We start from the raw sequence: 21,979 nt of genomic DNA on the forward strand, positions 1-21,979 counted from the left end.
CCGCCGATTGGCGCGGCCGCCGCCTTCCGGGGCGGGGACAGCCCGCGGCACCGGGGTATCCCGGGAAACAGAGAGAGCCCGGGGCTCGGGGGTATCCCGGGAAAGGAGACAGCCCGCGGCACCGGGGTATCCCGGGAAACAGAGAGAGCCCGGGGCTCGGGGGTATCCTGGGAAAGGAGACAGCCCGCGGCACCGGGGTATCCCGGGAAACAGAGAGAGCCCGGGGCTCAGAGATATCCCGGGAAAGAGAGACAGCCCGCGGCACCGAGGTATCTCGGGAGACGGAGGGAGCCCGGGGCTCGGGGGTATCCCGGGAAAGGGAGACAGCCCTGGGCACGGAAGGGTCCTGGCGCCCGGGGACAGCACGCACTGCCCCCACACATCTGCCCTCACTCCCCTCAGCACTTGGGAGCGCTGGGGCGGCACCACGGGCGGGTTTTCCGTGAGTTCTCCCTAAAGTTGGCGTCGCCCACGTTAGGGAGGCACAGAGCCGGGCGAGCTCCCCAGCCCAGCCGCTGCTTTTTGGGGGGGGCGGGGCGAGAAGGTGGCTCCAGCTGGTGGTGGTTAAGGCAGAAGGAGCAGCGCTTCCCGCTGTCCATGTCGGGGCAGCCGGGCAGTCCAGCCCAGGCAGTCCGGTAGCGGAGCAGCGGGGCACTGGCGGTGTCCCGGCGGGGCCAGGATGCGGTGCTCGCCCTCGGGGCCTGGATGCGGAGTCCGCCCTCAGGAGCGGGATCCAGGGCTCTCCCTCAGGAGCGAGACGCGGGACTCTCCCTCAGGAGCGAGACGCGGGGCTCGCCCTCAGGAGCGAGACGCGGGGCTCGCCCTCAGGGCCGGGATGCGGGGCTCGCCCTCAGGGCCGGGCTGTCCCGGGGGAAGCAGCTGGTGCGGAGCCTCTTCCCCCTCTCTGGGCCGGCCGCCGGAGCGGGAACACAGGGGCGGCCCCTCGGCATAGAAACAGCCAGTACAGAATTCCCACCTGAGCATCTGAGAGAGTTTTGTTCTTCTCTCCCGTTTTCCCTCTCCCACAGGTGTTACAGCGGTGTGCCTGCCTGTCTATTGCTCGCTCAGCAGTGTTCCTGGAGCTGAGCCCGGTTTCAGTCGCGGCACTTTGAGGAGGATGGAAAACCCAGCCTGCCGGTGGGTGGATCTGTTCACCGGTATATGGCAGAGCAAGGGCTGGAGGAATTCTGCCAACTTCTTGTGGAGAACCCATTGCATCCAGTAATGCATATTGGTATGCCTTATGGGACACTGAAGTGATCACAAAAGAAGCAAGCAAAAATTAATGGAGGAAGTACCCAGGCTATCAGGAGGGTCCCATCAAGGAATCCAGCACTCCCCTATTCCTCCTGACAAGGTATGATGCCAATGTAAGATTAATCCACACTTGTAGCTCCTGCTGAATCTTTATTGGATTCTTCTCCACAATGAACTGGAGAAGAGTTTCTGTGACCCTCCTGAAGGTATTTTAAATAATCAATAATACCTTCTCCATTTGTTAACACCCCGAATACCTAACATCCTCAGCTGAAGCAGCAGTGGATAGCCTTGTAGTTAAGGAATTTTAATTTCCCTTCTCACCTGAGCCATTTTCAGCAGTTTACAAGGAATAGCAGCAAACTTTTCAACCAGTTTTTACTTATCAAGTCAACATGTTGCAACCCTGCAATGTGCTCCATACCAAGTTTATGTTTTTCCATAAAAGCTGAATGATGTGATAAAAAGTTCATCATTTTATTGCCAGCTTTGCCTTCCAACTGCCTTGTATTTTGTGCCTTGGAGTCCCTGGCATTCTGTTGTCCTTGTGTCCTTGTTCTCAAGCATCCCATGTTTCCCATCTCATTCAGGCTGGATGTCTCCACTTCTGGCTTTGACCTGCAGAGGCAAATTTGTCCCCCTAGACTGAACTCCCACTTTCTTCACTCTCCCTTGAGTTCAGGTCCTTTCATTGACCTTTCAACTTTGTTTGCCAGGGGAGCTTGGAAGCTGTGTCAGCAGTAGCAGTGCACATGTGGCCACTGGCTGCCCACCCCTGCTACACACCCAGCTGCTGAATAGAAGCCAGGTGCAAGGGGGGTTTATCATATAGTTCTTTTTTTAATGTTCCTTCTTTCCAAACTTTTTCTCAAAATCAAAACCATTTGTGATGAATTTACAGATAAGCAGCATAGACCACAAGACATGGTGGAAGAATTATGAAGAGAAGTAATAAACTGAAAGCAAATTTCAATTTGTAGACAATATTCCTGTTTAAGGATTTAAATGTTCAAAAATCATGCTCATTTTCTGTTTCCATCTCCTCCTTCCCGCTTCCAGGTAAGCTCCACATCCATCCCACATGTCCAGTGCTGCCACACAGCTAATAAAGATTCCTGTAGCTCTCTGCTGCCAAGATGTCCAGTAACACAGTAAGCTCATAATATATAGGTGGGTCACTGGAAAAGCAGAGAAGGAAAAGCTGGGAAATAAAGGCAGTTATTGCAGGGTGGGGGTTTTGTCCCATGTTGATTTAGTTTGTTTGCACTGCAGTAAGTTGCAGAGTATCTGCTGCCGAGCTTTCCATTAATTCTTGTATTTTCATTTTCCACAGCTGTCATGTCTGTGCCTGGAACCCAGGTCGCTTTTGCATGCCCTTGATACCCTCAGCCAAAAGGAATTTCAGGGGTTTATCCCTGGAGGCTTCCCGTGTGCTGAGGGGAGCTCGTGTGCTGGCAAGGAGAGAAACTGATGGCTGTTACTACCTGGGCCACATTGTCCAGGAGTTGGAGGTAACTCTTGATTGGGAGCATGCCTGGAAGAGCATGTATGGGTTTTTTCTTTCTGTTTTTCCCATACTCACCCTTGCTGTGGGGTGCCCCTCCAGTGTTACAGTGTATTCCTAGCCACTGTTGCCTCCCCACACCCTGTTTTCATCTGTTACCTGGTGCTGTCTGGCTGTTTGCTGTGAAGAGTCCTGCAAGTAAGAACAGCCTGGAGACCAATCTGGTTTTGTAGATATAATGAGTTTTTATTCAGAGACAGACAAAACAGATCCTTTATCCCTACTGTCTAGCAGCAGAGTTAGTTAGCTGAACAGCAGCTAGTAATACAAAATGTTTGTCTCCAGGGTCCACTTCCTCTTTACCAAACTGAGAGCTTTCCTCATTCTTTTCCATCTATGTTTCTGGGAATTGTGAGATGATTTTGGATGCCAGACAGAAAATCCCCCCTGCAGGTTTTCTGTTAAAATCCAGTTCATTTTGCAGGTTAGTTAAATAATTTTGGTGCTAGTATAGGTGAGGATGTGTGTGAGCTTCAGTGTGGGGTAGAACAGACTGGGACAGCTACAGGCACAAGTGACATCAGTTGGAGCTGATTTGTGTATTTGTGTATTATTTGTGTAAGTGCACTCAGAGATCTGCAGAGAAGGCTGAGATTCTGGCAGTAGATCTTGCCCTCACTTGCTGCTGAAGGTTCCAATTAATGTATTTAAATTTATGACAGTTGTGGCTTTTTACTGCTTTGTTACCCTTCTGATTGCTGAAGGATTGTTTTTTATCCTTCTGATTGCCGTGAACTGCATCATACGCAGTTTATTTTGGCTGCTCTTTTTCCTGTGGGGATTTTCCTGGTAGATTCTGCCTTAGCCTGCTGATTGTGTTCTTACTAAAATCTAACTCTAAAGTGAAAGGAAGAAAAAACCTGTCAGCCCCTTAAGCCCCAGCTTTTTATTTACTTTTGAAGGGGTATGGACACAGTACAGTGAAACCCTGGTAGAAGAGGAAAGCTGCATTCCCAAATCACATTCCACTTCCTGGGATTTCTGCCACTTCCCTCTTAGCACTTAAGCTTTGCTGTTAACTGCACCTTGCAGATTGCCTTGCACACCACATGTTTTCCTCTCACAGGGCTCCAGGGAAGGCTTTTTAGTTGAGTTTGACCAAAATGGGGCTCTGAAGGGCAGGGTCCAGCGAGGCCAGCAGGAAACGCCGCTCTATGACATTGTGCACTACGAGGACGCCCGGCGACAGCCTCTTGCTCCAGGGGACAGGGTCTTGGCACCATGGGAGGCTCCAGCCAAACGTTTTGGCCCTGGCACTGTGCTGAGGGTTGTGGAGAGCACAGAGGCACCTTCAGGTACCTGCTTTGGCTGTTTTGGTTTTCTTAGCAGCACTGGACTCACCATGGGAGCTGGTCACTGCAGGGAAAAGATCAAGCTCCAGCATGGAAAATTTACCTCCTGCTGCTTGGGTTCTCTTCATTCTGTTCTTATTGTTGGCACTAAGCCATCTTTTCAGGGTCAGAATTAATGCAGATCACAGGATTTGCCTTTGCTTTGTTCTGTGGGTGAAAACTTCCTAAAAAGCTAGGCGTTTGGGATAACACCCTCCCAACACAACTCAAAAACCTTTCCTGATCCTCCTGAGGATCACCTGATTATCTGTTAGTCTGCTTTTCTGCTATTTCAGGGTAAAATCTCACCTGCTGTGGCAAGTGAGATTTTTTTTTTTATATCTTCTGTCTCCTTGCAGGAAATTCAAGAGAAAGTAAAATTTTAAACATGTAAAGAATAAAATCATGAAAGTTGTTACAGAATTGTCTGAAGCACAAGTCATTACTTTTACCTCCTGCTCTCTATGAGATAAATCACACAGATTGACATGCTGCTAATCCATTACTTGCCTTTTTCTTTCCCAATATGCACAGCACACAATGAGAGGGGAGTGCTTGTGAATTTCTGGAATGGGCAGACTAAGGAGGTGTCTTCTGCCCAAGCTCTGCGCATTCCCATGCCCCTGAGCGAACGCATCATCCTGGAGCTGCAGATGCCTTTAGCAGCCAGGCAGATGGTGGTGGATTCAAGCTTGGATTACCCTTACCTTGTGGCACCAGGTTACAGAGCCTCAGGGCACTACAGACAGGGTCACCTGGGCCTGGGCTGCTGCCCAGAGGCTCTGTATTCCACTCATCCCTGTGCAAAGTGCAGCTGGGGGTGCACCTCGCTTCCCCAGGGCTGCCTTGGAGCCTGGGAACACACACGGCCTGCAGGGTGCAAAGTGCAGCAGGAAAACACCTTCAGCCCCAGAGCAAGCCTCACTGAAGACAAGCTCAGCAAGAAAATAGAACAGGAACTGTCTGAATTGAGGATTGCTTCTACAGAAAGTGTTTCCAGAGAGGAAGAGAAAAAGGAAGAGAAGAGATTAGAGACAGAAAACATTCCAGAAGATGTTAGGTCCTCTTTGGAAGAGGACTATGAGGTTATAGAAACTGAGAAGGTAAATAATGGTTCACCCTGGTTCTTCTGTTAATAAATGGTCTGGTAATTGTGTAATTATCTGCTTTGCTACTGCAAGTTTACTACCCTTGGTACCAAGCTAGAGGTTTAAGGCCTGCTCCTTATGCCTTCCTGCTAAAGAATGGGGAGACTTTGCACTGCCTTCCTTTGACTGAGGTCAGGTCATTGTCAATAATCTGTCATTGTCCCTGGCTGGAACAGGCTTCTAGAACCTCCTCCATGGATGCAGAATATGAGAAGTGTGGCACAGCCCAGTCCCTCTACATTCTGCTTCTGTATGAGGGGGGTAAAGGCAAAAAAAGGAAAAAGTGTCAGAAGACTTGACACTGGATAAGGATTACAGTAGGGGTTGTTCCCTACCAAGGCAGTCTCTTGCATGATTCTTTTAACATACTTCACCCTGTTAGAGGTGTCCCCTCTCCCAGTCAAGGACCACAAGAGACTTATTTAGTCCTCAGCAGCTGATTTGGTGCTTGTGAGCAGGGCAATGGGTGAGGATCAGTAAGGAGGAGGTTCATGTGCACCAGCTACTGCCACACATACCTCCATTGCTCTGCAAGGGTTAGAATCCAAACTCTGGCACATGCCAGGAGCAGGCCTGTCTTTCAGAATATGTTTTTTCTCCATTCTCTCTTAAACTTCAGTTACAACTTAAGATCTTACGCTGTAAACTCATTAAATAATCATATTCTTTTCCTTATCAGGTCTGCATTATGGTTGCATTTCTTGTTCTTTCTAGGGCCCTCAGAGGGAGATGGCTCGTGCTGTGGTTGATGCTGCTGTCAACACAGACAGCTGGTTAGTGGAGACAGATCACAAGGAGGAAGCAGAGAGCAGACAGCAGGATGCTGAAACTGAAGCTAATTTTGAACATGATCGTGGTATTGGAACTGTAGCTCTTTTACCCAAACATAAGACTTAGCACATAATGTCAGTGCAGGATAGCATCATGTATAAGATCTGTCACCATAATTCTTGGTGCTTTACAAAGAAATACCATAATGCCATCTTTATATATAGGTATTAATGGTGCTGTGACTTGAGAAATTATTTATCTTCTCTCAAAGTGAAAGAATTTTCAGATGGAACTTGAGATTTTTGGGCTTTTACAGCTCAGCTACTGCAGTAGCAGCTTTTGGGGGTTTTTAACCTATATCATAGAGCTCAGTATAAATAAAAAATTCCTTACTTTAAAAATTGATCTTTAACAGTAACTGTGTATAGCAACAAGATTTCACCAGGACTTTTTTGCAAAATAATCCTCTTATCTGTGCTGAAAATTATTGCTTTATAATGTCACTGAGTGGAATTTTGTTCCTTGAACAGCCAAAAGGGGCTGGATCATGATTTTGAACAATTTCTTGCTGTTTTCAGCTTTGTGACAATTGCAGCCATCTAAGAGAGGATCTGAAAGCCTGAAGCTTTCTCTGTTTTTGCTTTGTGACACTGCTGGAAGAAGGAGAATGAAAAGTCAAACAGGAGTGCACATTGGCTCCCAGCTGGTGTTCCAGCACCATTCCATGCAGCAGCTGCCACTCAGGGCTGCCCTGTCCTTAGCAGGAGGGTGTGAGCAAACTCTGCTCCTGTTCTCACTTACCCAAAAGCTCTGTTAGCAGGGCTGTGCCTATTTAATGTCTCCTGTCTCTCAGCAGGATGTGAGCTCAGGCATTGCCCTATCAAAAGCTTTATCATTTTTACTCATTTCAGAGCAGTTCATGCCAGTCTGTGGGATACACAATCCTTTAGCCTGAGTAGCTGTAAGAAGTGCCAGGCAAAACTCAGTTTCCCAGGCCAACCCTCTAGCCTAAATGCAATGGCAAGCTTGTTTCTGAAAAGCTGGGACCTCTTTTGTGAAGACTAAAAACTGTCCCACTTCCTTATAGGAAAATGTTATAAAATCCTTGCTTGAATATATTTCATATGAGCAGACCTTTTGTTCTTTTAATTTGCTTTCTTTTTATAAGCTTCCCATATTCTCATATGCCCTTGCCCTATTTATTTGAAAGGCTTTTTTGAGTCCAGAGTGGCAGAAGCTCCAGTCCAGCATTCCCAGAGGAGCCCTCCCATGGGAAGCAGTGCTTTGGTTCCTTTCAGGTGCCAGAGCTTCTTTGCCCAGGTGAATCAGTCACTGGAGAAAGACAGCCTGACCATCAGATCAGCCCTTTGTGGGCAGAGACCCCACAGTGCCACCCCCCTGCTGGCTGGGAGAGCCACACATCTCCCAAAGCTTCCGAGAGACAAAAACATCACAGTGAGTATTGAGGTTTAGTTCTTAGGATGAGCAGATTTGTTTATGTCATGTGAGAATGTTCTCCCCTTTGATCTCCCACAAAGGTTTTTGCTGCAACAGAAATTATGCCTGTGTAGAATAATGGTTATGTAGAAATAGAAATTTAAGGACTCCACTTGGGAGCCCTCGTTGTGCAGGACAGGGCACTTGTGGTATTTTTGCTCAGCACTTTTGGCAGAGTGTTTTTGTATGTTAGATATAATCTCTAAATAAGCTTCTCAGCCAGCTCTACTAGATAGTAAAAAAAAAAAACCAAACTCCTCTTTTACAGATACTGAAAGCAAAAAAGAAAAAGTTTAGGCAGGCATCTGAGGCCCACAGCAAAGAGTGCATGTTAGGGCAGGGGTGGAACTAGAAGTCTCCTGATCCTTAGGCTGGTACTTTACCTGCTGGAAAACATCATTTGTTCACCTCCCACCTACAAAACACCTTTGATTCTTTCTTTGATCTCTCCTTGTGTGTGTCATTAAACACACCCACAAGGTACATTTTTTTGCTAAGAATAGCAATACACTGGAGAACAAAGCTGTTTACAGCCCCTGGCAAGCCTTACAGATCAATGTGTTAAGAGAAACCAGTCAAAAGGCTGTGTAAGACTGGCAGGAACATTATTTGAAAGTCCTGTAGTGTTTTCCAGCTTGTGGTATTTGAGTTGTCCTCAGGAAAGCCCTGGATGGAAGGAGACATTCTGTTTGCAGAGGAGCAGCTGATAGCAGAAACATGCTGACTGCACTTGGGAATAGGAGGAAGCAGGATGCATTTGACAGAGGAAAATATTTTGGGGGAACTCTGTTCCAGCTCCACACAGCTCTAGCAATGGGAACTGGAGTACACGTCTAAAGATTTGATGGTGTTTACTTGCACTTTCCTCATAAAGGGCACTGTAAGGAGTACAAAAACAAATAAATATTTCACTATGGCTGTGAAGAGAGGCCTTATGGGTGCTCCTTCATCTCTGTACATGGCACAGTGCATTTAAAAACACAGATCAGCAGCACTACAGCATTGAAATGAAGCTACTGCTAAAGAAACACAAAGACTGCTTGAGCATGGGTAGAAATCTCAGAAAACAAAAGGTGAAGAGTTGGAATACCTGCAGAGAATTCAGGAATGTTCTGGGTTTGGCCAGATGGGGGCAGGTATTTCTCTTGCTAATAAAATCTAGTAAGGAATTTATATTATATGGTCAGAACCTGGATATTCCATCCAATCCAGAAGTTGACCCAAAAACTGGGGAGTTTTAAGCATTGGCTCAACACCAGAACAGCACAGCCTACTGACCTGTGGGGAGCTCTTAAGACTGGATTTTCAGGCACCTGTTTGTTGATTAAGCCTACTGTTTTTTGCAGGTTTTAGCATCATCCTCAGTACTTGTATGGATGGGAATCAACACTACAGTATTTGTGAGCCTTTGTAGCTTCTAGGCCTCAGGAGTGACATTAAAACTGGCTTCTTCTGGTTTTGTGTGCTTACAGTGTGCATTAGAAAAATACACTGCTGGGACTAAGGGTTCAGTTTGCATTTTATCTCACAGAAATCAATCCCTAGTGGTGCATCTCAGAAGAGGTGGAAGGAGCTGGACTTCAGCAGAGCCAAGATTGAGCACACAAGGTGGCAAGAAGAACAGAGGCAGCTGAAGAGGCAGCAGCAGCAAGAGGCAGATGGCACCCGCAGGGACAGCCAGAGGTGATGCTGGGCACTGACTGCTTTTTGTGCTAGAGGTTGGAAGGTTGGTAACATCTGCTCCCTGCTGCTCTCCCTCAGCCCCTGCACATCCCACCTGGTGCTTTTTGCTGGACTCTGCACAGGGGTCACAGTGGATCCCTACTGGGAATGCAATTGGTGCTGGAGGTGTGAGGGGTGGGTACACAGCATTATCTCCAAGGGCAAATTCCCTTCAGTCCTGCTCTCAGAACAAAAGTGCTGACATCAGGCACCAGCCCGTTTGGGGCTTTTGCTGCCTCTGTTCTGGACACAGGTTTAATCCTCATAACCTAACAAAGAGTCCTGGAATGTTAACTGAACACAGATTGCGAAAATATCTGCTTTGTGTCTTATGCACTGTCTTTCTTTTTTATTGCTCTTTCTTTATGAGAAATTTGAGCAATTTTGTTTTGGAAACAGGCAGCGATTGCGTCAGAGAACATTGCAAGGGCTGGAGAAACAGCTGGAGCACAAAGAGAGAGCTTTGCAGCACATGGCACTGCTCCAGGCTGCTGAGGCTGAGAGGAGCAGGAAGGAATCCTGCTTTCCAGAGGAGGAGGAGGAGGAGAGGAAGGCAAGGCAGAGGCTTCAGCTCTTAAAGACACGGCATTTGCAGAGAGAGGAGCTGCAGACAGAAAGCAACAACAGGAGCTGTGAACAAGAGAAAGAAAGGCTGGTAAGAGCAGTTCCAGATGTTATTTTCTTCTTCTGCCATGTTTCCAGCAGTGGAAGTGTATATACAAATATCTGGAGTATTTGTATATTTCACCTGTTTTACATGCAGTATGACTGTACCATTTAGAGATAAAAGGGGTAACCTTTTTTGGCATGTGTATAAAGATGAAAAAAGTGGAAATTAAAATTCCTTATCTCTGCCACAAAAGAAGTCTTTCTGCATGCAAGAAATTAATTTCCATGGATTACATCCATTTCTGACTAGTGAGAATCATAGTACTGTAGGGTGATTTGGATTGTGTTCATCTAGTCCCAACCCCCCTGCCATGGGCAGGGACACCTCCCACTAGACCAGACTGCTCAGAACCCTCAGAACCCCCTGTCCAGTCTGCCAGGGATGGGGCATCCACAGCTTCTCTGGGCAACCTGTGCCAGTGCCTCTCCACCTCCACAGGAAAGAATTTATTCCTAATATCTAATCTAAGCCTACTCTTTTTCAGTTTAAAGCCATTACCCCTTGTCCCATCACTCCACACCCTTGTAAAAAGTCCTTATCCAGCTTTTGTTGCCCCTTTAGGCAATGGAAGGTGCTCCAAAATCTCCCCAGAGCCTTCTCTTCCCCAGGCTGAACAAGCCCAGCTCTCAGCCTGGCTCCATACAGAGGTGCTCCAGCCCTCTGAACATCATTGTGATCCTCCTCTGGACTCACTCCAGTGGATCCATGTCCATGCTGGGGGCCCCAGAGCTGGACAGAGATGAAGAGTGAGGATGAAATTTGGCATGAAGGCTGACTGTAGTTTTGAATGTCTTTGTGTAGGAGTTGCTGAGGAGCAGAATGCAGTCACGGCAGGAAGTGCTGGAACAAGAATCCCAGGAGCAGGACAAACAGCAAAACCAGCACCAGGCTGCCAAAGTGAAAGTGTTCCAGAGGAAAGAGAGTTCTCATCTGAAGATGGAAAAAGAAGGCCAGAAGCTCTGTGCTCTCCAGCAGTACCTCAGGGAACAGAAGCTCCTGCTGCTCAGGGCATCCCTGCTCGAGTAAGGAAGCTGCACAGAGGGTGAGCAGGGCCTGGAGCAGTTCACAGACCTGCTGTGCCCTGTCACCTGTGAGTCAGTGTGCAGAGTGTGACAGGTGGCATTTGGATTCCTGGAGAGGTCTCTAATGTCCCTTTCACTGCAGCCAGAGTGCACTTCCACTGCTCTGTCCTTCACCTGCCTTTCCTCCTGGGGTCACTGGCTCCCCCTCCCCTGAGAGGGAGCAGCAGGGCACATCTAGAGGCACTTTCTGCATCAGAAAGGAGGGGGTTTAGTGCACTGCACTGTGGGGAGTGGAGGTGCCCAAGGAGAGGAGGAGGAGGTTAAGCTTGTCACATTCTGAAGTGTTCGCTCTTCCTCACATCATCTGAGGTACAAAATTCCCTGTGGCTGTGCCACAGGAAATGCATTCATCAGCTCTGGGTAACCAGAAATTTCAGCCAGGTATTTAGGGAAGGAGAATGGACATGGCACAATTTATTTGCTGAAACAGTCAGAGCTATATGGAAATATCTTTATTTTACACAATTATGCTAAATTACAATGTATGTAAATATATGATCATATATATGATCAGCTCTGAGTAACCAGAAATTTCAGCCAGGTATTTAGGAAAGGAGAATGGGGCATAGCATAATTTATTTGTTAAACAGTCAGAGCTATATGGAAATACCTTTATTTCACACAGAATTATGCTAAAATGAATACAATATTTGTGATACCTTATTTCAAGTAATGCCTAGAACCAAACTAGATACAAAATTCAAATTAGGCCTGACATTCTGTATACACTTAGAAACATGATACACATTTTCTGGCACATTATAAAAATTTATGCCTCCTTCTAGAATATAGCAACAGTGATAATGGCAGTTTCTTAAAAAAAAAAAAAAGAAAAAAGAAAAAAGTAAAATGAAGAAAACTTGTAAAATGGAGCTCCTTTGAAATCCTGCCAAATCTGAATGGCCAGCAGTTGCCAGGCAGTGTCAGACTGCATTCCTCCAGGGATAATAGAGAGGCTATGCCTTCAGCTTTTCCCTAAAAAGACCAAGTTAGGTCTCTCATCCAGATGTTTACAAACTACTCTGAGACCTTAATAGATAAAATGGGTATTTTTAAACTTTAAGAGCCATAATGTACGTGCGTGAGCCATCCTAAGATTTTTGCTTAAAGGAAAAAAAGGGAAAAGGAAAGATGAACTTAAATAGAAGGTGAAGGCTTTAACAAACAAAATGTAAGGTCTGAAAAAAATGTAACTTGCTTCAGATTATGGAAACTAAGTGTGAGGCACAGTTTTGTATTTTAGACATGAAATCCCATCATTTGGAACAGTTTCCAGTCTGTTGAGTGTCTGGGAAAGCTGGCTGGAATTTGCTCAGCAGGAACATGGATGGTTGTGCCCCAGACCTGGCACACACCCTGCTGAGGGAACATGGGTGCTGGTGGCACAGGGAGATTTTCTTCAGGGTAATGTTTGGGGGGTTTGCTGGCTTCTCCTCTTGTTTGAGTTCTCTTTTACATAAAATCTTGGGCTGGTTAGGACAATGCTCTGCCTGCTTATGACTCTAGCTAAAGAGACAAGCCTAAAACTTACAAGGTGTTAAATTCTGCTCCTGCTTTTATCCTTATGCCCTTGGAAATGGAATATGCAGTGATTAAAGGAAAGTACATGAAATATACTGAGCTGAATCTAAACTTATTTTTCAGACTTCATTTATATGCTATCAATCATTGCTTTATAATCACCATAAAACAGCAGATTGTCTGCTTATGCACTTCCTCTTCATTGCTTAACCATCTGAGAAGAGACTACTGCAGAGACCCTGCTCTACTGCTATTTCACACAGGGTAGGTCTGGGAATATATTCAGTACCATGTTATTTCCAATCATTCATAGACTGTATTTCTCACTATTAAAATGCAGCCATAAAATCATTTTAATACTGCTATTAAAATAATTGACTGTAAATGCCACGTGTAATCCAGCTCTTCTGCTAGCTTTATTTGATTTTAAACATTTGCAGTGTGATTTTGATCCATCAGGAAAATGCTTGGACTCTGGTTTGAAACCTGCTGGGAAAAAAACCCCTAAGTATCTGCATATCAGTTAAGGTTTTGAGTAGAGTGGGGAGCACCAGCAAGGGTAGTGGAGAAAATCACACAGAGCATAAAAAAGAAACCTCTTAAGTTTCAGAAACAGAAAAATTAAGACCAGGACAAATATTCCCAGAAGTTTTTTTTTATTATGGAATTAGGTTTTTCTGCCTAGGTAGATATTTTATTATGCTGTTTATAATTCAAACTCCTATCTTAATGTACTAGAGTACAGAAGTTTGAGAAAAAATTTAAATGGTCTGGTTTTGTCATCCAAAATGACTAAGAGCAGACCACTACATGCAGGATGTTAGGACACTTCTACAATAAAAGTAGAAGTTAAAAGTACAAAAGAAAAACAGGTTTATTGGCCTTTTTCAGCTTGAATGTGTTGCTTAGGAGATGCTAGAACATAATTTCTCATACCACAGTGCAGGTAAGTCAGTAAACTAAATATTTAACCTGATATATTTTAAAACAGACTTGATCAGTTAACATCTTTCTGAAGATGTTTTTAAAAACTACCACATTAGTTCTTAGAACTGTTCAATGAGTGGAAAATGTCCAATTGTGCAAATTCTTCCTGCTTTCTGGAATAAACCTTCTGATCATCCCATGCTTGGCTGAAATGACTGAAGGCAGCATTAGTGGAGAGCAGCCACATCCCTGGGGTACCTGTGACTTCTCACCTTCAGCCTCCTCTGTGTCAGCTCCCAGGCAGCACAGCACAGGTAACCCCCCACCACAGGGAAAGAGAGGGCAGCAGCCACAGGAGTCTATCTGAGGGCAGAAGCTGCAGTTTTGATGAGCAGTGGCTTGGCTGCCTCCAGAATGTCCAGTTCAGGATCCAGTGAACGCCCCAGTCCTTCCAGAACCATGATGGCAAAGATGATGGAAGCAAAATTGCTCTCGAGCTTCACCTGGAACCACAACAGACTGAATGAACTCAGTGGATGTTGTTGTCTTCTGTACCCCTCCAACCAAGGTACCAGCTCTGCCTAAGCTGGGAGGGAAGGGAAGGCTGGGGAGCATTTCCACACCTGGAACTATAATGCATCTCTACCAGTTGGACTGTGCAGCCCTGTGGCTCACAACCCCAGTTCAAGCCACCACAGGTCTTTTGATTTCCAAAGTTGTTTGCAGCTGTGGAAATTTGTCCCCCAAATAATCAGTTATAAGGAGGTATCTATAGTCTAAGGGACTATTAAAAAGGTAGGAAAAACTACGTGTTACAAAAATACTCCTTTTAGTATCAACCATTACATGAAGTAGTGAGACCAAAAAAAAAAAGAAAAGGAAAAAAAAAAAAAAAATAAATAAAACCCCAAAAAAAAAAAACAGAAATTGGGCTTGGCAGAGTGTGCATAAGACCTGAGAAACAGCATGCCTGCAACACTTGGATGCATTCCTGCTGTTCCTCTCCTAGCAGTTTGTTTCAGAAGTCAGTCCCCCTCCTTGTTAGCTCCTCGTGCTCCCAGGAGTTCTCCCTCCCCAGATGAACTTCCAGCTATTAAAGGCAGACAGGGACAGGACCTCACCTTATGGGTCATCAGTAGTTTGAAGACACTGGAGAGGAGATTTCCCACCTGAAGCTGCAATACACAAGGAGAATTTTAAGAGCTGATCAAAAAACCTTTTTGTTTCAGTTTTCAGTGCTGAGCTGCAGGTAAGTGGGACTGTGACAGGGTGCACTTGCCTTGCCCAGGGCAATGGTGTTCCCCCGGACCTTGGTCACAAGCTCTGCCATCTCAGCCTTGAAGCGCTCGATGTCCTGGCACTGGTTGGCACGGGCATGGTGCAGGATCAGCTCTGCCACCCTCTCCCCCTGAGAAAAAACAGCACAACCAGAACCTAGTCACTGGTGACTTGCAATCAGATGCTTGCAGTTCTTGCTTTTATTAGCTGAGAAGTGCCCCTGGCAGCACAGGATGGGCCTGGACACAGGTTTAGCATGGATTCTTTGGCATGCTTCAGCAGACCAAGACAAAACATGTCCCTCTTGAGCTATGTTAGTGAGCCCTTCACCCTGCAGCTGAGAGACAGCAACAGGTAAGTGGGAGCACAATGCTTGTTTCCAGAATGAACAAGAGACACCAGCACTGGGTTCTCCAGTCCATCTGACAGTGAGTTTCAAGGGGGAGGAGGATAATGTAGTTCCCCTCACATGGAGAAGCCTAGCAGAGGTCAGACCCCTCCACACACCTGTTTTCCTTCCTCTCCTCTATAGATGGTGACACAACAGCAAAATGGAGGAAGGCATATGGGCCTTCCAGCAGCAAGGCTGCAGAGAGGAACATGTGGGGCAGATCAAGATGTGAACCCATTCCCTCCTCTTCTGTAGCAAAACCTGACAGATTCTGCAACAGGGGCCCCCAGGAAGTCCTAACTTGCAGCAGAGGTACTCCTAACCAGGAAGGGGCAGCCAATACCTCCCACTTAGCACCTCCTAGCTCCTGGGGCCTGGAAAATGCTCCACACTGGCAGCCTCCTTGCTGCAGCTGAACAACTTGTCCCTGTGTTTGGGGTAAGATGCTAGCAAGGCTCCTTTCAAGGGCAAATAGAAAACTGTCACTTTGGCCATCAGATTGCACAGCCACCTCCCTTCCCCAGCCAGCCCCATGCTGGAGAGGGGCCTCACCTGTCCCTGGACCACAGCCGTGAACACGGCGCGGAAGTTCTGCATGTCGGCGCTCTGCAGCTCCGCCACGATCCCTGCGTCCAGCAGCACCAGGCACAGCTGCTGCAGGGCTGGCTGCACCTCCAGCACCCGGCTGTCACACAGCTCTGGCACCCGGCTGTCACACAGCTCTGGGTGGGTGCTGCCTTGAACCAGGATGTTCCCAGGGTGCAGGTCGGCGTGGACAAAGTTGTCAACGAAGATCTGGAGGACAGGTAATTGTGAGAGCAGCTCGTTCCAAGCAAACCTGGTGACACCAAAAGCCCCCAGGCAAAGGGCAGAGGGTTGTTTGTGGTCTGTTCTCTGTCATTACCAGTGATGGGGCAGCACCCAGGGCAGCACCACAGCAGGTGGCTTCTGCTGGAGACCAGCTCGGGTACTCGGGAAGTCAGCAGAGCTGTGTGAAGCAATCCAGTGCTTGCTAGAGTCCCAGCAGGGAATGGCAGTGCCCTTTGGCAATTTGCCCTAAACTGGGGCACACTGGTGGGCCTTAGCAAAGGGCAATGCAGTAAGAATAGGCTGTTTGCCATTCAGTGACAAAGGTTACAGTGAATGGGTACGTTTGTCTAGTGCACAACACCAACCCACATTACAACTCTATTAAAATGTAAGGAAAACAAGAGAAGAGGAAATAAATCTGTGTAGCTCTTCTCTGACTCTGCCAGCAGTTAGCACCAAAAAGCACTGGCAAGAGGACAAGAACCAAACAGTACTTCCCCCTTCCAAACCCTCCTGATGACCTGGGACTGCAGGACTTCCTGCCCCAAGGAGATTAGCTCTGTATTTCATGGATTTCTCCTATGAATTTGTTCAACTGCCACGTAAATAATTAGAGCTGTGTGAAAAAATATGGTTTTGCTGTTGCCTGAAAAAAATTACTTCTGCCTATGTTAGGTCCTCCTTATTGAGAAACCCTACACAATAGATCCATATTCATTCTTGTGCACTCATGACTGCATAATCTCTGACATAAACTACTCATCTTTCTGCTTTCCAGAGTTAAGAGTCCAAATTATTTCACCATTCTGGTATGGAAGACATTCCACATGACTAATCATCTATCTGCCTTCCTCTGCACCTCTTCCAGTTCTACTACAGCCCTTGAAACAGAGGGTCCTGGGCACCAAGGGACTAGAACTGCAGAGTACTCAAGAAAGAGGTATTTGTTTTACTTATAGACATAAAGTTGTTTCTGCCCTCTAATTCTTTCCTACTCCTAAAATTTGAAACCAATCTTAGCATAAAACTATTCTAGTTCCAGCATCGCTGTTCTGAGTGGTAAAAGCTATTTCAGAGCCTGTCATACTACCTGGAGCCAGAACTGGAGGTTCACTATTGCCCAAGCACACTGCTGCAGTTAGCAGCAGCATTTCATCTGACACACACTGCCCACGCACTCAGTGCTGTCAGGAGCCTTTGCAACTCTTCCCTGCTGGTTCTCGCAGCCCCTCACAAGACACTTGTACCACCCTCTCAACACTCCTTTCCAGACTATTTGGGATTATTTCAGCCACAGAAGAACTAGATAGCCAGAAGCTGAACTTGGCCAGGTTTGTTGTCTTTACTCCAGATTTAGTTCTCCCTAACAAAAAAGCAGTTTTAGAGGAGTTGATAAATTAAGAAATCAGCTCATTGTTTTCCCTCTGAGTCACATCCACAATCTCTGCAGAGCACATGACATTTGCTAATAATGGTGCACTTTAAGGTCCTTGGGTAATAGGTGAATATTCATTAAGTGGATTAGTGGGTGTCCTAAGCAAAGGCTGACCAAGGTGCACAGGCCAGTCCTACTGTGTGCTGCCTGCAGTGGCAGAGCTCTGTGTCAGAGCCTAAGCAGGGCCGAGTCCAGCCCAGGCTTTACTCAGACTAGGTTCAGCTAGGAAGAAAATGGGTTCTCTCTTTAGCCTCTCTTTGTCTTATTATCCAAACTGAATAGCTTCTGCAGGAAAACAACCTTGTCTTGCAGCCCCAGGCAGGTGCCTACCATCTTTAGCAGCATGTCCATGCCCATCCTGGCCAGCCTCTGCCGCAGCTCCGTGCCAATCCCCACGTGCAGGTAGCGTGAGATGGGCTCACTCTCCTGAAACAGAGACAGAGCTGGAGTCAAACAGCCCCTGCATCCCACCCTCAAACACACCTTTTCCTGGGTGCCACAAGTGGGGGGAAGGTGATGATAATACCCTAGAAAGGACTTGGCAGAAAGAGCCTGCACCTAGTGTGATGGAGAACATGGCAGAACCAAGGGCTTGTTCCTTGGAAAGACAGACGGTATTCCAGGGACAGAAACACCCTTGCCAGGGTCACATGCAGGAAAACTAAGCCTGAGAGTGGCTTTGGTCTGGGACTCAAACATCCACAAAGGAAGTGAGGCAGAGATCAGAAAGTGTCAGATTGCTGAGCTCCTTGCTTTGACCCAGCACAGAGGAGAGGTGAAGCGTGGTGTTGGTTTGCAAAGCACAGGGGGCTGCACCCACTGCTGGTCTGCCTGCTTTCAGGCCAAGTGTTCACTTCTATACAGAGCTGTCTGCTACCTGTCTTTAGGGATGCACTTCTTGCAAACAAAAGAGTGGAAGAGACACTAAGGAAGGACATCAATCTCCTTAAGCAAATAAGAAAAAAAAGCATCCTTCTGCCTGTGATTCCTCCTTCTCAAAAAGAAACACCTCCTTGCCATGGTCTTCTCGGGGCTTTCTCACTGCTACCATTGGACCCACACCCTGCAATGCTTACCTCAAATGTTTCCACTAGAACATCTGCTGTTACCAAGGGCCAAAGGGGAGTTGGAAACTTCACAAAATTGACATCTAGGAAATTCTGTCGGAAGCGCTCCAGATTTCTGGCTTCGTAGCGTAAGTCAATCTCAAGGGACAAACAGAAAAGCAGGTTGGAAAGGAGAATCAGCTAGGATTAGATCTTCAGGAGCCTGTGTGAGTTGCAATACTCAATACCAACAAAGCCAGTCAGAAAGCCAGAATGGAAACAAAGGAAGAGTGGTGCTTTTTACACACTCAGAGCTTCCCTGATGGAAGAGGAGCAGACTGGGTAAGGGATGGTGCACAGCCAGGTCCCACCTTTGAAATATTGGTACCTTACTAGAGGTATATGTCTTAAAACAGACCAGGACCACGTTACATTCAAAAATACAACAAGATCCTGAACTGAATCCTATCCTGAATGGAAGTTTACTGTCCAAACAGCAAGGCAAGCAGACAGGGTAAAAGAACTGCAGCCACAGCCTCACTTACCAGACAGGCAGCTGTAGCAGGAAGAAATTTAATGTAACTCATACAAAACAGTCTACTATGCCAAGTCCAGGCCCTGGTTCTTCAGTGATCCAGGACATCTCTCCTACTGTCTCCTACTGCTCAAGGAGGCAGGATAACCTTGCCTCACCTCCCTTGTCTGGCGGTGAGGAATACCCCAGGAATATTTCCTGTTCATTCAAAGGGAAAAATCTAGAATGAGCCTATCAGATGTTCTCCTAACTCTCAGTCTTCTGCACATCCACCCAAGCTCTGCCAAACTGGTATGAATGACCTCGAATCACATCTGGCCACAGTAACAGGTCCCAGCATGGATTTACTGTGCAGAGGTTTTGGAATTGTAGAGAATAATTAAGGTTTTCAACAGCTTGTTACAGACTTCAGACTTTCAATCTAGACACAAAAATGAAATTAGCAGATAATGGCTCATTTCATAGAAACATAAGCCTAATTAAGCCTGCAGTGAGATCTTTGTAAGTTTGACAGTAGCAATGTTCCAGGAGTGTGTCTTTAGAAGACATTAGTAAATCAGGATGTTTTCAGATCTGTTTGCAAAATTGTACTGACACTGTGAGTTTGATGATAATACAGAGGAGAATGTGCTATTAACTTCTGTGGAAACATTATTTATGCCTATATATATATATATATATATATCTCAGTGAGTACAGACTGCAAACATATATGTAGAATTATAGAAAAAATCCACATGCCTGAGTACTTGCTTGGAGATTCTTTCCTAAGGAGAGGTGTCTCACCAGGGTTCACCTTTCACAATCCTGCAAAAAGGACTCTGACTATGGCTAGCTAGCTGTTCAGGCTGTCTACTACAAAACACATTCAAAGTCTAAACATTATTTTCAAAGCCTAAAAATTAATTTTAGATCTAGTAAAGATTGTTTTTTTCATTGCTTTGATACTTTGTGAGCACATAAGCTTTCCTACAGTAATGTTATGTGATTTGATTAGACTAAAGAACAGAAGTAAAGAACAAGCCAGCCTTCACCTAACCATTTTAAATGTAGTGGTGTGAACACAGTTAGAGGCAGCCAGAGCAAGACAATGGGCAGTTTTGTTTAGCTGGGGACCATGGCCTGGCACATACCTGCTGCATCATAAGCTTCTCAAACTCCTCCACAATCTCTGTCAAACTGAGCCACTTGAACCCGGGGAGGAGTCCAATGATGCGGCTGCCCATCTTCATGAGAAACAGATCCATCTGGACTTGGTGGACCAGCCCAGGGTGCAGGACCTGCACAAGAACCAGCAGTGGCAACATCAAACTCCCCAGACACTCCATTGCAATGAGCTCAAGTGATACATTTCAAATATACAGAACCCAGCTTATTGGGATGGGAGGCAACCAGCTTCCTTGACTAGTCCACAGAAGAATTCCTATTTTGCCATTGATTAGGTCATAGAGAAACATTTTATCATTGTCAAATTCAGTGTATCAGTGCTGGAGGCTACAATCTCACCCAAAGACATTTTGCACCACTTTCAGTCTTGCCCCATCTCTTATTAGTTAGTATTTGAATCTGCTCAAATATAAGGTTTCTTTAAACAAACTTTGCTGGAACGCACTTATACATTCCAGATTTCTTCATGTGAGCAGAGAAGGAGGCTTGCTGTCTGGAAGGTGCAAGCAACCTTAATGCTAATTAGTTTAATGTAAATTGGGCCTTTGGAGGCATTCCTAGTGGCCACATGCCACATCAAATCTCGAGCTCTCCGTTTGGCAAGAGCTGGGGATTGAGGCAGGCTGGAACAAAAGCACTGATAAAGGACACCAGGAGAGACAGCATCCCTTCTCGTTCTACCTGGCCCTGGCCAGCTATGCCTCTCCATGGGATGGACCTCATCCAGCACGCTCCATGTTCATACCTCTACCATTTCGGCATAGGACTTACTTTAATGGCTACAGGCACAAGATGTCTGGCTGATGACGGGTCTGCGTTCAGGAGTGGCTTGGCCCTCTGCTCCATAAGGGACATCCTACTCTCGGAACTTCCCTGGGAGCAGCCTGCAGAACTCAGTTCCTCCCTGCTCCTCTCATCCCGTATCTCCTTGCTCTTCCTCCTCCTCAGCCACCCGAGGAGGCCTCTAAAGCCTGACACTTGCCACGCTTCAAAGGCGGACCTGAGCTCCGAGCGCTGCTCCAGCTCCTGGGCCCGGGAGCCGCCTATGGCGGCGAGGTCAGCATAGGCTTTATACACCTGGGCAACGCAGCCCGAGCCCACCGGCTCCCGGCTCGGGAACTTGAGGAAGCCGGTCCAGTCCTCACCGAAGGCCTTCCTCAAGAGCTCGTCGGTGTGGCCCCAGGGGTGCGGGCTCACCTCGACGTGCAGCTTGGAGAACTCATCACAGAAGGCCTCCGAGAAGAGGTCCCTGCGGGTGCTGGCCCACTGGCCCAGCTTGACACACGTGGGGCCGGCGGCCTCGGCCGCCCTGCGCAGCAGCCGCAGCCAGCGGGCGCCCAAGCCGGGCCAGAGCCGGCTCAGCGGGTAGAGCAGCAGCAGCGGCCCGAAGCGCAGCAGGAGCCCGCAGGCGCGGACACCCAGCCGCAGCACCAGCCCCAGGCGCCTCAGCAGCCCCCGGGGCGGCCGCTCCGCGCCTCGCTCCGCCGCCCACGCCGGGCCGCGCTGCCCCGGCCTCTCCTTCCAGCCGGTGCCGGCGGGCACGGCCGCGGGCACGGCCAAGGCCAGGGCGGCCCAGCGGCCGGCGCGCAGCCCGCAGCGCCCCGGGCCCGCCCGCCCGGGCAGCGCCGGCCGGAGCCGGAGCGCGGCGGCGCGCGCGAGCAGCGGGAGCGGGAGCAACCGCGCGGCGCCGCCGGCCACCATCGCGCGCGCTCCCGCCGCCGCCACCCCGCGCGCCCCCGCTGGGGGCAAGGGGCGGGAGGGGGGCGCGCCCAGCCAATCAGCGCCCCGGAGCGCGGCGACGCCCCGCCCCTTAAAGGGCCAGCAGCG

At 47.6% G+C, this 21,979-nt stretch overlaps 2 protein-coding genes across 2 annotated transcripts; one reads left to right on the forward strand and one right to left on the reverse strand.

The window, feature by feature from the left end:
- Positions 1–33: 33 nt before the first annotated feature.
- On the forward strand, positions 34–13,261 carry LOC131557793 (inner centromere protein-like). Its single transcript, XM_058805252.1, has 11 exons — positions 34–269; positions 1,029–1,357; positions 2,317–2,408; positions 2,591–2,768; positions 3,888–4,116; positions 4,687–5,255; positions 6,015–6,156; positions 7,282–7,526; positions 9,100–9,251; positions 9,690–9,945; positions 10,762–13,261. The coding sequence occupies exons 2-11, from the start codon at positions 1,286–1,288 to the stop codon at positions 10,984–10,986; spliced, it is 2,160 nt and encodes a 719-aa protein (XP_058661235.1). The 5' UTR covers positions 34–269; positions 1,029–1,285; the 3' UTR covers positions 10,987–13,261.
- On the reverse strand, positions 11,587–21,853 carry ADCK2 (aarF domain containing kinase 2). The gene is made up of 8 exons (XM_058805399.1): positions 20,924–21,853; positions 20,119–20,265; positions 18,481–18,609; positions 17,735–17,830; positions 15,712–15,954; positions 14,770–14,898; positions 14,612–14,665; positions 11,587–13,993 (listed from the first exon to the last, which is right to left on the reverse strand). Exons 1-8 carry the CDS (start codon positions 21,851–21,853, stop codon positions 13,850–13,852), a joined length of 1,872 nt encoding a protein of 623 aa, XP_058661382.1. The 3' UTR covers positions 11,587–13,849.
- Positions 21,854–21,979: the final 126 nt, after the last annotated feature.

Source organism: Ammospiza caudacuta, chromosome 5 (genome assembly GCF_027887145.1).
Source record: "Ammospiza caudacuta isolate bAmmCau1 chromosome 5, bAmmCau1.pri, whole genome shotgun sequence".
Lineage (NCBI taxonomy): Eukaryota > Metazoa > Chordata > Aves > Passeriformes > Passerellidae > Ammospiza > Ammospiza caudacuta.